Source organism: Salvia hispanica, chromosome 6 (genome assembly GCF_029641045.1).
Source record: "Salvia hispanica isolate PSC_SH4W2 chromosome 6, Shi_PSC_v1, whole genome shotgun sequence".
NCBI lineage: Eukaryota > Viridiplantae > Streptophyta > Magnoliopsida > Lamiales > Lamiaceae > Salvia > Salvia hispanica.
The window spans coordinates 3,490,239-3,503,232 of NC_142697.1; the positions used below are offsets into that span (position 1 = coordinate 3,490,239).

Here is a 12,994-nt window from a genome sequence, read left to right on the forward strand (position 1 = left end):
AATAAAAAATAACTTTCTTAGCATCCAAGTCATGTTGGAACTACATCAAGGCCAAGCAAGGAGGGAGGCAATGAACGAAAAGTGAAGTTAAACAGATCAATTTGATCTCCAAAGCAATTATCAAATACAAATCTAATACTATCAAAAGATAATTGTATAGACACTTCAACTTTTCTCCTTCTTTACATATCAAAATATTCACAAGAATATAATGGGACATAAAAACCCTAGCTCTAAATAACAAAAAAATTCGAATTTTGCCTCCAAATTAATAAAATTGTATTAAGTTTCACCAAGGGAACAAGGTATGCAAGGAGGAGTTTTGGAGTCTTGTGGCGGTGTGATTTGTTGCAAGCAATGGTCATGAAATATATGTCCGCATGGAAGAACAGCAACAGCCGGCAGATTTGGGTGCTCGTACGTCATTCCTCCTCCAGCCGTGTATACAACATCCAGTTTGCACAAGAAACACTTGTTTCCGCTTGGTTCTAAAACTGAATTGTCTTCATAACCTACATGATCAAGATCAAACACATGTGAATAAGATGTTAATTAAAACTTATTTATCATTTAATTTAATCATACCTTTCCATTTTACATGATGAGGCTTGGGTGGAATAGGCTGCCTTTGTTGAGAGATATTCTCATCTGGATCGCCCATGCTGTTTTTCTTTCGGTCGCTTTGTTCTCTTTGGTATTTATATTATTGGTTTAGTTGTTTGATTTGTTGTTAGAAATATAATCTACTAGTTTATTAGAGATATGCTTTAACTAGTATTTAAATTAGAGTCAAAATAGAATTATAGTTCAATTCGAGTTCTATTTGACGGTTTGACGGAGTACCAAATATGTTTATTCTAATTAAATTCATCCTTGACAAAAAAATAGATTTAGTAGCATCTAACAAGTAATTAACCTTGTTTTAAAAGAAAATATTAAAATTAAATAAAAATAATACTAATATGTTTATTTTCCTATTTACATTACTTTTACATGTACTCCTTTAGACGTAATCCCTTGTAATACGCATAAAAATAATATTAATATACACGATTAATTATCTTCAACATAAAATTAGTATATACTTAGTAGCATAATTTAAAAAATCCAAATATATCAATTGCTAATCCTTTCAAAAGTCGAATTGGATGAGCATCTTATATATACTAGCTATATTGGTCATTGGTGTTTGTCTTTTGTTGTGAGTTTAGAGCATATTATATATACTAGCTACATGGTGTTTGTCTTTTGCTGTGAGCTAAGATTTAGGTTTTTGTCGATGGCGTTTAATACAATATTCACTGTGTTGGTTGTTCTTGGTTTGATTTTTTGTGTTGGCGCTGTTCCTAATGTTTTGGAGTATTGTCACTTCAATGAAATCTATCAACTTGGAGATTCAATGAGTGATGTAGGAAATTTGATCAAAGAGTACCCAATCGGGGCCTCCACAAACTTCGCGAGGCTGCCGTACGGCCAAACGTTCTTTGAGGAAGCTACAGGGCGTTGCTCCAATGGCCTTTTAATGATAGACTATATTGGTAAGATTAATACTAATTTGTTTTAGTTAGTTACTATAGATCCTTTTAATTTTACAATCACAATTGTGAATATATGATGAACAGCAATGTCCGCTGGGCTTCCTTTGCTCCCACCGTATAAACACAAGGGGACTTGGTTCGGGAATGGAGTCAACTTTGCGGTGGCTGGTTCGACCGCGTTGTCGTCTGAGGCGTTGGCTGCTCACAACGTAACGAATCCGGTGACAAATAGTTCTCTTGGCGTTCAATTGGATTGGATGGACTCCTACTTCAATTCCACCAGCCTTGATGAGATAGGTAAATCATATATACCCTCTGTTTTACTATCCACTCTATATATATGTAGTAGAATAATTAATATGGAGTATTTGGTTTGGTGAGTATATATAGATCGTTTCAAGAAACTCCGAAGTGCTTTGTTCATGGTGGGAGAAACTGGTGGGAACGATTACAACTATGCCATCTTTCAAAGGAAACAAATGGAGGAATTGAAAAGCATGGTTCCTCAAGTGGTTGAAGCTGTGATTAATGGAACTAAGGTGAGTTGATATATTGCCATGAATCAATTAGAGAAACTTGTCATTTTACAAAAATATTAAATTAAATCATCACTTTTCTACCTTTTACAATTCCTGATTAATATTTCTTGTCCAAAAATTTACATTGTTCTATATGACAATCGAAAATCATTGAAGATATATTGTAAAAAATACAAACAAATTTAATCAATATTTTAATCAATTAAAGTAGAAAAGTTACGCTTTAATTTGCTATTTAGTTATGGTATTGAAAGTTATGAATATGATTAATGTTGCAGAGAGCCGTAAAGATGGGTGCAAGAAGATTGGTTGTTCCCGGAAACTTTCCGATAGGTTGCCTTCCGATATACAAAACAGCATTCCAAGGCGCACCCCTTAACAACCAAAGTTGCGTGACAGAGTTGAATGAATTTGCGAAGTACCACAACGAGCTTCTGCAAGAAGCCATCCTCAAACTCAAACTAGAGAATCCCAATACTGTCATAGTCTACGGCGACTATTACAATGCTTACCTAGATCTCCTCCAAACGGGAATAGATAGTGGATATGAGGTAGAGCGGGCCTGCTGCGGAATAGGAGGGAAATACAACTTTAATTTAGGAAGAATGTGTGGAGGAGCTAATGTTAGTGTATGTGAAGATGTTGATCGACATATAAGTTGGGACGGCATCCACATGACTCAACAAAGCTACAAGCACATGGCCGCATGGTTGATACCGCACTTCTTTACTCAACTCGCCTGCTTTTGATCATTTATCACTTTTTTTTTTCAATTTTTATCGTTTTTACCATTTATTTTATTTTCCGATTCCCATTTTTTGTGCTATTTAATTAAATTTATTACAATTTGTTTTTGGATATTTTTTGTGCACTACTCCTTTGTTTTCTCTCTCCTTTTCTATTTCCTTTGTGCATGCTTCCAAACAATTATAACTAAATAAAGAAATATATTTAAAACTATTATGTATTGATGTCGAGGGAATTCAAGGTCTATAGATTCCTATATTATACTGTGCATGAGATGCTCACCGGGAAATCGCCATTGAAGGGAAAGGAGGAAGAGCTAGAGATTCTGAGAAAGATAGGAGAAGGGCGGGAGGTGGTTGAAATTGGCAATATTGAAGTATTAAAGAAGGACAGAACTAAAATAATTTTGTTGTTGGTTAATGTAAACAGAGATGCACCATTTATGTTATCATTTTTTTTCCTAGAAGAAGCTCACTTTGTTAGTCTTTGCTAGAGATCTCGACATATAATTCACAGCAAGCATGATATTTATATTAAAAAAATATAGCTAACGCACTAATTCATAGGGGAATGATCAATTGTTAACTCATCATTTAATTGCTAACTACAACTAATTAGATAAATGTGTGGTCTACAATTTGTCACGTGTAATTTTCGTTTTTATTAATAAAATAAAAAAAGATAAAAAAAAACTCCAAATTAGGGTTTTGGATGAAAATGTCAATATAGTGTTTCAAAAATATCAACACAATGCTTTGAGAATGTAAACACGATGCTTTAAGAATGTTAACCCATTACTTAGAGTGACATTCTACATGTATTATATTGACATATTTTATATGGTATGTTAATATTTCTGCTTGTACGAAAAAAATTAAAAAATTTTGAATTTTTTTTCAAATTTTGACGTCGGAATATATGCATGTTGGATATCGTTGGAATCCTTATGAAATTATCTTTAATTTGATATATGTTATATGAATTTAAAGTTTTGGGATTTCTTTTAAAAGTTAGTTATAACTAAACATATAGTTAATTGACATTAATATGTTATATGAATTTAAAGTTTTTGGAATTAATCCTATGGCCTTATTGACGTTTATTTAGGGATTAATGATCTAAGCTCTTAATTTGAATATCTAATGGCTATTATTTAGTTGTAGTTAGCAATTAAGTTATGAGTTAGCAATATAACACTCCTCATATGTGTTTTTTAGTTTAGAAGCAGAGTCATAAATGTTTAATTTGCAAATTCACCTTAATTTAATGTTAATGTAATTAATGTATTCATCTTGATATTATAAGAAAATAAATTGCTTAATACCTGATTTTCACCAACTCAAAGTCACGTAAACACATGAAAAGAAATACCAAGCGTCTGATTTTCTACAACTGATCAAAGTCACATAAATGCATGAATTAATAAAATAACGACCGGCAACTGTATAAGATTGCACCCGTAACATGCAATAACATAAAATTCATGGCTTCTCCTTCACCCAATAGAGGTTCGGTTTAGATACTTTAAATTTTAGAAAAACAACAACAAAATCATGCAAAGCGAGCGTGATATGTATATTTAAGTGAAGTTAGTGAAATGGACGATCACTCTGTTTGCCGAAAATGCCACGACCATAAATAAGTGGTAGAAATGACATCTCTGAGAAGTGGAAACTGCAACAACACGAATGAAGAAATGGGAAGACATGTAAGTGCACCAACCGGCAACAGAATCCATGCCTTCTTCTGCCCAAACACTAGATACAACGTCGAACTAAAGGCAATCTGTTACGGGTCAACCCTCGGCAAGACTAGGTGACAGAAACCTTGAGCAAGAGGCTAGCTTGGACGCCGATACATCGGAGCTGAGTGAGAAGACGCAGAGAGAGCCAACGAGGCGCGAGCGATCAGCGCGACGCCAATCCAAACGTCCGTCGCGCTACGCCGAGTTTGTGTCGCGTTGAGGAGTAGCGGGAAGTCTTATTTGTTATTTGAGTCTGTTATTTTTAATTATTCCTTTAAACAATATATTTTTATTTAATTATTCGTTGAGTGAACGTTAAGCTCCTTTCCGGGTTTTCTTTGTTGATTCTTTCCCGGATCGTAGGTCGAATCAATCCTAGGGTCCTTAGATATATAAATACTTTGTATATTTTATTTCCCATTCCTTAAGTAATAAAATATTTTCACGCAGCCTTCTCTTCTTTCTTGCGCAAAACGCAAGGAAACCTAGTTCGATGCCGGATTGATCGACGGACAATCGCTTCCGCGACGTTCGACGCGGATTTATCAACGATTAGGGAACTTCTTCCCTAACAAGTGGCGCTTTCATTGTTGAACTCAGTTGTGTTATGGCGCTTTTGGGTACTGTTCGCACGGAACCACCGACTATTGTGGGTTTGGAACCATTGCCGACGATCACCACCAAACCGCTCAACGCAGGGGCGTTGGCGATGGAACATGTCCTGGCTTCGTTAGGAAGGGTAGAGGCGTGATTGGAGGCGACGGATCGTCGTGTGGCGACTGTGATTCCTCACACCAACCGGATCCGGATCCACCATCGACTGCTATCCAACCGCCGATCTTTACACCGGCGGTGAGCGTCTCTCAATCGTGGCTGTCGCATCCCCTGTTTTCGGAAGCTATGACGGCGGGGTTCCAGCCGCCATTGCAATCATGAGTTAACCCTTACTTGGACCCCTCTAGGGCGTGCCAGCCGAACCACAGTGCGGGTGCAGGGCTCTCGGTGTGGTCAGGTTAGCAGGTTGGTCGGGGGTCGACATGGGACCCACCGAATTTGACAATGGAGGGGCAGGGGTGTCACCAACCGACGATTTGGGATAATCCTGTAACGCGCCAACAATATGGCCAGCAATTTGATCAGGCTAGGAAGGGTAAATTACACCAACCACGATTCGACGGTTCCAATGTAGTTAACTGGATTGCGAGGGTGCAATACTATTTTGAGCATCTGCTTATGCCGGAAGAGAATAGGCTTCACTACGTTGTTATGTTGTTTGACCCGCCGGCGTCAGAGTGGATTTTTAATTATCGCGCTAACAACCCTCACGCACGTTGGTCGGATTTCATTGAGGACGTGCGTCGTCGTTTCGACCCGCAGTATTTCCAAAATTTCATTGAGCATGACAGTTGTGCGGAGAAACCGCCGGCACCAATAGGATATCAGCGTCGGTCTTGGCAGAATCGGGAGCAACGCCAATTGGGACAGCAACAGCAGCCTCTGGCGCTCCCCACTCCGCCGAACCAGCCGACACGTGCCCCTGCTTCCAAGGGCTCGGAGTACTCGAAGCTGCCCGTGGTGCGACTGACTGCGGCGCAACGCGCAGAGCGTTCAAGGCTTGGTTTATGCTGGTATTGCCCGGAGAAGTGGGTTACGGGTCACACTTGTAGCGGCAGATTTCTGATCTACATGGGGGCTGACTTGTCCCACATATATGCTTTGGACGGTCGGCAGCGGTGGAGCCGGTCTTTTCGGCCGATTTGTCCCACATCTATGCTTTGGACGGTCGGCAGCGGGAGGATGCTATTGAGTTGCGTGGGATAGTTGGAACATCGGCGGTGAAGATCTTGGTGGACACTGGTAGCTCACACAATTTTTTGCACCCCTCAGTGGCGAAAAGATTAGCCCTCCCTCTACGGCAAATACGACCATTCCGAGTGTATGTTGGTAACAGTGAGTCATTGCTTTGTTCTTATGCCAATATTCAGACTCGTTTGGTTATTCAAAAACATGTTTTTTTGGTTGACTTGCATATTTTGCCTGTGCATGGCCCAGAGGTGATATTGGGACGGGCGTGGCTTAAACAAATGCGCAGAGTGACCAGTGATTATATCGAAGGAACGTTGGAGTTTCTGCGACATGGGCAGAAAGTGTGCCTTAAATTGGTGCCATGAGTACGATCTCTTCGCAGCTGACTCTGCAGGGGGATGCAAAGTTATTTGAATTGATGCAGGTGCAGGACGCGTCGTCGGAATCCGAGGTGCCCCCCTCATTTCCACGAGATCTGCCAGAGGAGTTAAGGAGTGTGTTGGAATCGCATGGGGCGGTTTTTGGCCTTCCATCTGGTTTGATCACCGCATCCACCTTCTGCCAAATTCAAAGCCTGTCAATATGAAGCCCTACCGGTACCGTTATTTCCAAAATAATGAGATCGAGAAGCAGGTGAAGGAGATGTTGGAATCAGGGATCATACGCTCAAGTCAGAGTCTTTTTTGGTCGCCGGTACCGTTAATCCGAAAGAAGGACGGATCCTTCCGATTTTGTATCGACTATAGAGCATTGAAAAGGGCGACAGTTCCGGATAATTTCCCTATACCGATGACCGATGAGTTGTTTGATGAATTAGGGGCAGCCCGATTTTTTACAAAGCTGGATATCTGGTCGGGTTACCATCAAATTCGGATGAACGATAAGGATGTTTTTAAGCCTGCATTTGGGACTCATGACGGCCATTTTGAGTTCCTAGTCATGCCCTTTGGCCTTACAAATGCTCCGTCAACGTTTCAGGCGGCGATGAATGCCATCTTCCGGCCCTTGCTGCGTCAGTTTGTGATAGTATTTTTTGATGATATTTTAATTTATAGCCCGTCACTGCCTGCTCATACCCGCCATCTTCATGAAGTTTTGACGATTCTGTAGTCCCATCAGTTTTATGTAAAGTTGTCAAAGTGGACATTTGCTTGCTCCGCGATGGAGTATTTGGGTCACTTGATCACTGAGGGCCAGCTGAAGGCGGATCCAGCAAAAATTGAGGCGATGATAGCATGGCTGGTTCCCAAGTCAGTGAAGCAGTTACTCGGGTTTCTAGGCCTTACCGGGTATTACCGCCGATTCATTGAGCATTATCCTTCAATTGCAGGTCCACTGACAGAGTTACTTAAGAAGGACAGTTTTTCATGGTCGACCGCGGCAGAAGAGAGCTTCAACAATCTGAAACGGGCGATGTCATTTGTTCTGGTTCTCCGCTTACCGAATTTCTAGCGCACGTTTTATTTGGAGACAGATGCATTAGATTTTGGAATCGGGGCGGTGCTACTGCAGGATGGACATCCATTGGCTTTCTTCAGTAAGAAGCTGGGTCCCAAACGGCGATTGTCGTCGACTTACCACAAAGAATTGTACACCATTGTGGAGGCAGTCCAAAAGTGGCGGCAATATTTATTGGGCAGAGAATTTGTTACCCGCAGGGATCAGAGGAGCTTCTACAGGAAATTATTCAGACCCCGGATCAGAAGTTTTATGCATGGAAATTGAAGGAGTACAAGTTTCGGATCGAGTATAAAATCGAAGCCTCAAATAGGGCGGCTGACGCGTTATTAAGACGCGACGTAGTGGCGGTGTATGACGAGGCAGTCCCTTCGACCGCCATGATCCATTCGGAGGCTGAAAAGGTCGGGCAGGCTCTGGTGGCAGCGTGTCATCCGGTGCCGGATGTCTGGGAGATTTTGCAGCGTGAAATAGGGTCGACGTCGGATTTGATTGAGCTTCGGGCGGCTCTGAATTTGGGGCGATTTCTTTGGTGGATGGCTTGATTTATTATAACCGGAGGATTTATGTGAGTCGCGATTCGGAGGCCAAGTCCACGCTCTTCCATGAGCATCATGCTTCGCCGGCGGCAGGCCACCCAGGGGTGGATCGAACTTTTCGACGGTTGGCTTCTTCTTTTTATGGAAAGGGATGCGTAAGGAGGTTAAAACTTTTGTGGACTCTTGCTATGAATGCCAGACGACTAAATATTCCACGCAGAGGCCGGTGGGGTTACTTCAGCCTCTCCCGATTCCATTTCAAATTTGGGGGGATGTCTCGATGGACTTCATCACCGGGCTTTCGCCGTCTCGGGGCTTCACTAGTGTCATGGTTGCTGTCGAACGCCTCTCGAAGTATGCCCATTTTGCATTATTGCCTGTTCGTTATAATGCTCTAAAGATTGCAAATTTGTTTATTGAGACGGAGGTCAAGCATCACGGGTTCCCCGAGACGCTCGTTTCAGACAGAGACCCGATATTCTTGAATAATGTGTAATAATGTGTGGGAAGAAATGCTTAGGTTGAGCGGCACAAAGCTGCATTTCTCTACGGCATATCATCCAAAACGGATGGACAGACCGAGGTTCGAAATAGGGGATTGGAGCAATATCTGAGAGCCTTGACAGCGGATAGGCCGACAAAGTGGGCGAATTTCTTGCCATGGGCGGAGCTTGCTCTAAATTGCTTCCACCATGAGGGTTTGGGGACGTCCCATTTCACGGCTCTTTATGGGCGTGAGCCCCAAGTCTTGATCGTTGTTCCCCTGCCAGCTTCGACGCTGCCGGATGTCGTGGCTCTGATTCGCCAGAGGGGGATACTTTGGTGCTGCTTCGCAAAAATTTGGAGATGGCGCAACAACGAATTAGGAAGTCGGCGAATTTACATCGATGTGATGTGGAGTTTGCTGTGGGCGACAAAGTGCTGGTCAAATTACAACAACGAATGAAAGATCTTGGTGTTTGTCTTTTATTTACATCACTGTGATGTGGAGTTTTGCCCGTCCATAATTCATAAGGGGTTACGGCAGTTGCTTTAGTAGGTACACGGTTTAGGATGTATGTTGCGGTCTTAAGTACCTCTCCCCGAAGGGATTTTGGCAAAGTAGAATGACTGATCATGCTTCTAACCATATCCTTGAGGGTTCTATTTCGGCATTCAACAACACCATTCATGGTAGGACTACCAGGCATAGTGTACTGTGGGACGATTCCACATTCCTCAAGAAATCTAGCGAAGGGTCCTGGACGTTATTCACCCGAGCCATCATATCTACCATAGTATTCTCCACCACGGTCAGATTTGACGTTCTTAATTCTTTTGCCAAGTTGATTTTCAGCTTCGGCCTTATAACTCTTGAACGTATCCTGTGCTTGAGATATTTCACTTATGAAATATAAATAATCATATCGGGAATAATCGTCTATGAACGTAATAAAATATCGTTGACCGGTCCAAGATGTAGTAGGAAACGGTCTACAGACATCTGTATGGATAAGTTCTAAGATGTCTGTAGTCCGATTGGCTTCAAATCTCCTAATATTTGTTTGCTTCCCCTTAATGCACTCAACACAGACTTGGAAGTCTGCCATATTGGGAATAGTAAGAATTCCATCTGACACAAGTCTTTCTATTCTCCGTTTGGAGATATTACCCAAACGTTTGTGCCAAATTGTAGCAGAACTCTCACTTATTAATTTACGCTTTGTACCGCATGAGTTCACATGCAGGGCTTCATTAAATGAAGTAATAGTATTAAGCAAATAAAGATTATCTCCATAACAAAGAGAACCAGTGCCAACCAAAGTTGAATTTAGATAAAGACTAAATTTACTATTTCTAAATGAACAAGTATAACCGAATTTGTCTAATACAGAAATAGAAATTAAATTCCGTCTAAATGGCGGTACAACAAATGTCTGCTCTAAATCCAAATAACAACCAGTTTTTAGTAATAATCTAAATGTGCCTATTGCCTCCACTTCAACTTGTTTGCCATCGCCCACATAGATGAATCTTTCAGAATCAATCGGCTTTCAGCACTGGAGGCAACCCTGCATGGACACACTTATGTGAGTAGTAGCACCAGAGTCTATCCACCAAGTATGTCCAGGTACATAAGCTAAATTAACTTCTGAACAAACATAAGTGAAAAATGTACCATTCTTCACGCGCCAAGCGTGATATTCTTCACAATCATTCTTCTTGTGTCCATCTTTCTTGCAAAAGAAGCAAACTGAAGCTGATTTTCCTTCTTAAACTGTTTTGCAGATGGACCCACAACATTTCTGGAGGAATCGGGAAGAATCCTCTTCCCCTTAGCGAACTCGGAAAGAATCCTCTTTCCCTTGTCTCTTCCTCGTTTACCCCTATAGCTTGTTGCTAAGTGAGCACTTTCTGTCTTACTTTGCTTCAATCTCTCTTCCTCTTGAACACAATGAGAAATCAACTCATTCAATGTCCATTTATCCTTCACAATATTGTAACTAACTTTGAAGTGATCAAATTGATGAGGAGGAGATATCATAACCAAATGCACTAGTTGATCATCACTGATCGTCAAATTAAGTGTCGTAAGCTTTGAAGCAGTGTTTGACATTTCCATAATGTGCTCCCTAATTTCCCCTCGGCCATTATACCTCATAGTCACAAGTTTATGCATCAATGAAGTCGTTTCGGCCTTTTCATTGCTTGTGAAATTCATATCAGTGGCCTCGAGAAATTTCTTAGCAGTTGCTTCTTTCGGGACAGTACCGCGAAAGTTTTCAGGGATGGCATGTTGCATAATCATAGGACTCATGCGATTGGAGTGTTCCCACCTCTCAAAAGTCCGTTTATCCTCATCGGAACTTTCATCAGTAAGATGGGTGGGTTGCTCCGTCCGAAGTGCATAGTCTAAATTTGCAATCCCCAAACCAATCAATACCTTGCTTCTCCATGATGCATAGGTATTGCCTTTTAGCAAGGAATGGAATTTAGAAAACCAATAGCAGATTCTTGAGCTAGCAAAGAACAAATATAACAAGTAGGACAATAATTAGCTCACGTAAATAATAAGTGAATAAATTAAATAATGACAATTCTCATTTCAAGATGTCGGCACAACATTAAAATTTCATCTTTGGACAAAATAATTAACTTGCAAGTGACATCTTAATGCGTAGTAATCAAATATAGATAATCATTTCCTGTCGAACAATAAGTCTTCCTTTGGGCCGACTTAGTGTCCACAATGACTTAAGGATAATCTCATATTATTACCACAAAGTACACAAGAAATACGGCCAAATAATAATCTTCCTTTGGACCGATTAACTATTCGCATGTATTTCAAGTATACAAATAATCTCTACATTCCAAATAAAATTAATCTACACATCAGAGCCCACTTTGGTGAGTTAATGCTTTAATTGATTTATTTGGAATGGTAGAAAACAAAAGCTTTAATTCATTATTTAATTAATTACTTAAAAACCAAAACAATTAAAAATACTATTAATTGTTTGAAAAAATACTTCCGGACTCTTTAGCAAATATTTTGAGTACATATAAATAGAGAAAAGGAAATTTATGCCCAAAAATTATGGTGGCCCCAATATTTAAACACGGCCCTTTTCAAATATTAATTATAGGTGGCCAAAACACTTTACATATTTTATATTTACTCAAAAGAAATAATTGGCGGTTATTAAATCATAATATTGAGCCTAAATATTAAAATATATCTGAACTTTCATATCGGCGCAAGCCGTTTCAGGAAGTATCACGCCGTTTCACAAAACAAGGCACTGTTTCACCGCAACAACCGTCGCCAACCGCTCCGACATCGCCGGAACTTGCCGGCTCTCCGTTCGTCGGAAAATATGGATGGCAGCCAGAAATCATTAATAATTGAATTTTGAAAACTGATGAATGGATTTTGAAGACAAAATTTTATCAAAAATTTGTAAACAGAACGATAAAATCTCTAAAAATTTGATTTGAAAATCCCCCAAAGGAACTGGAATAAGTTGGAGAACAGATATTCAAAAATCAAATCATAACAAATTTCACGCAAATCATTGCAAGATTTAATCGCATTACAGAAAATCAATAAAAGAATTGATTGACCGAAACACATTGCAATGAAATGTGAAATCTCGATCTAGCGCAGGGTATTCGGTCGGTTCGGTTCCGAACCGAACCGAATACCCGGTTAACCGAATCTGAAGGAACCGAGATTGAGATACCGAACCGAAACCGAATTTGCCTCGGTTCGATTCGGTTCCTAACCGAACTAGGTCGGTTCGGTTCCGGTTAACCGAACCGGAACCGAAATTCAAAAAAAGGTGATTTAGAAATTTGAACTTTAATTCTTCATTAATTGATCATTTGTTAATGGAATGAGTTGATAATAAAGATCAAGTCAATTTGATTTGTTTTTCTTTTCCGAATTCTCCTATTTGAGATTCCCCATTTTGTGGAATTCATATGTTTAATATTTTCGTGCCGCGTTCGCATAAAATTTGCAATGATCACGGCAACTATAGGAAGGAGAACTTGACGTTAATTTAGTTGGAGAATGAATAAACAATTAAATTGTTAAATATCAAACAATATGAATTCATCAAAGTTGAAATATTCTTA

The 12,994-nt window shown here is 40.1% G+C and overlaps 2 protein-coding genes across 2 annotated transcripts; one reads left to right on the forward strand and one right to left on the reverse strand.

Moving 5' to 3' along the window:
* The first annotated feature begins 1,279 nt into the window (after positions 1 to 1,279).
* LOC125206114 (acetylajmalan esterase 2-like) lies at positions 1,280 to 2,826 on the forward strand. Its single transcript, XM_089060079.1, has 4 exons — positions 1,280 to 1,538; positions 1,623 to 1,835; positions 1,929 to 2,077; positions 2,356 to 2,826. The coding sequence occupies exons 1-4, from the start codon at positions 1,280 to 1,282 to the stop codon at positions 2,824 to 2,826; spliced, it is 1,092 nt and encodes a 363-aa protein (XP_088916205.1).
* A 7,709-nt stretch (positions 2,827 to 10,535) lies between these two features.
* Positions 10,536 to 12,195, reverse strand: LOC148923064 (uncharacterized). Its single transcript, XM_089061384.1, has 2 exons — positions 12,158 to 12,195; positions 10,536 to 11,370 (listed from the first exon to the last, which is right to left on the reverse strand). Exons 1-2 carry the CDS (start codon positions 12,193 to 12,195, stop codon positions 10,536 to 10,538), a joined length of 873 nt encoding a protein of 290 aa, XP_088917510.1.
* Positions 12,196 to 12,994: the final 799 nt, after the last annotated feature.

What these genes read in the sequence shown, in the direction of transcription:
- LOC125206114 (XM_089060079.1), top strand. Translation starts at nt 1,280, where the DNA reads ATGGCGTTTAATACAATATTCACTGTGTTGGTTGTTCTTGGTTTGATT. An exon ending in TTTAATGATAGACTATATTG is followed by an intron (nt 1,539 to 1,622) that starts GTAAGATTAATA and finishes TATGATGAACAG; the next exon opens with CAATGTCCGCTGGGCTTCCT. An exon ending in CTGTGATTAATGGAACTAAG is followed by an intron (nt 2,078 to 2,355) that starts GTGAGTTGATAT and finishes TTAATGTTGCAG; the next exon opens with AGAGCCGTAAAGATGGGTGC.
- LOC148923064 (XM_089061384.1), bottom strand. Translation starts at nt 12,195, where the DNA reads ATGTCGGAGCGGTTGGCGACGGTTGTTGCGGTGAAACA. An exon ending in ACGGTTGTTGCGGTGAAACA is followed by an intron (nt 11,371 to 12,157) that starts GTGCCTTGTTTT and finishes GTTCTTTGCTAG; the next exon opens with CTCAAGAATCTGCTATTGGT.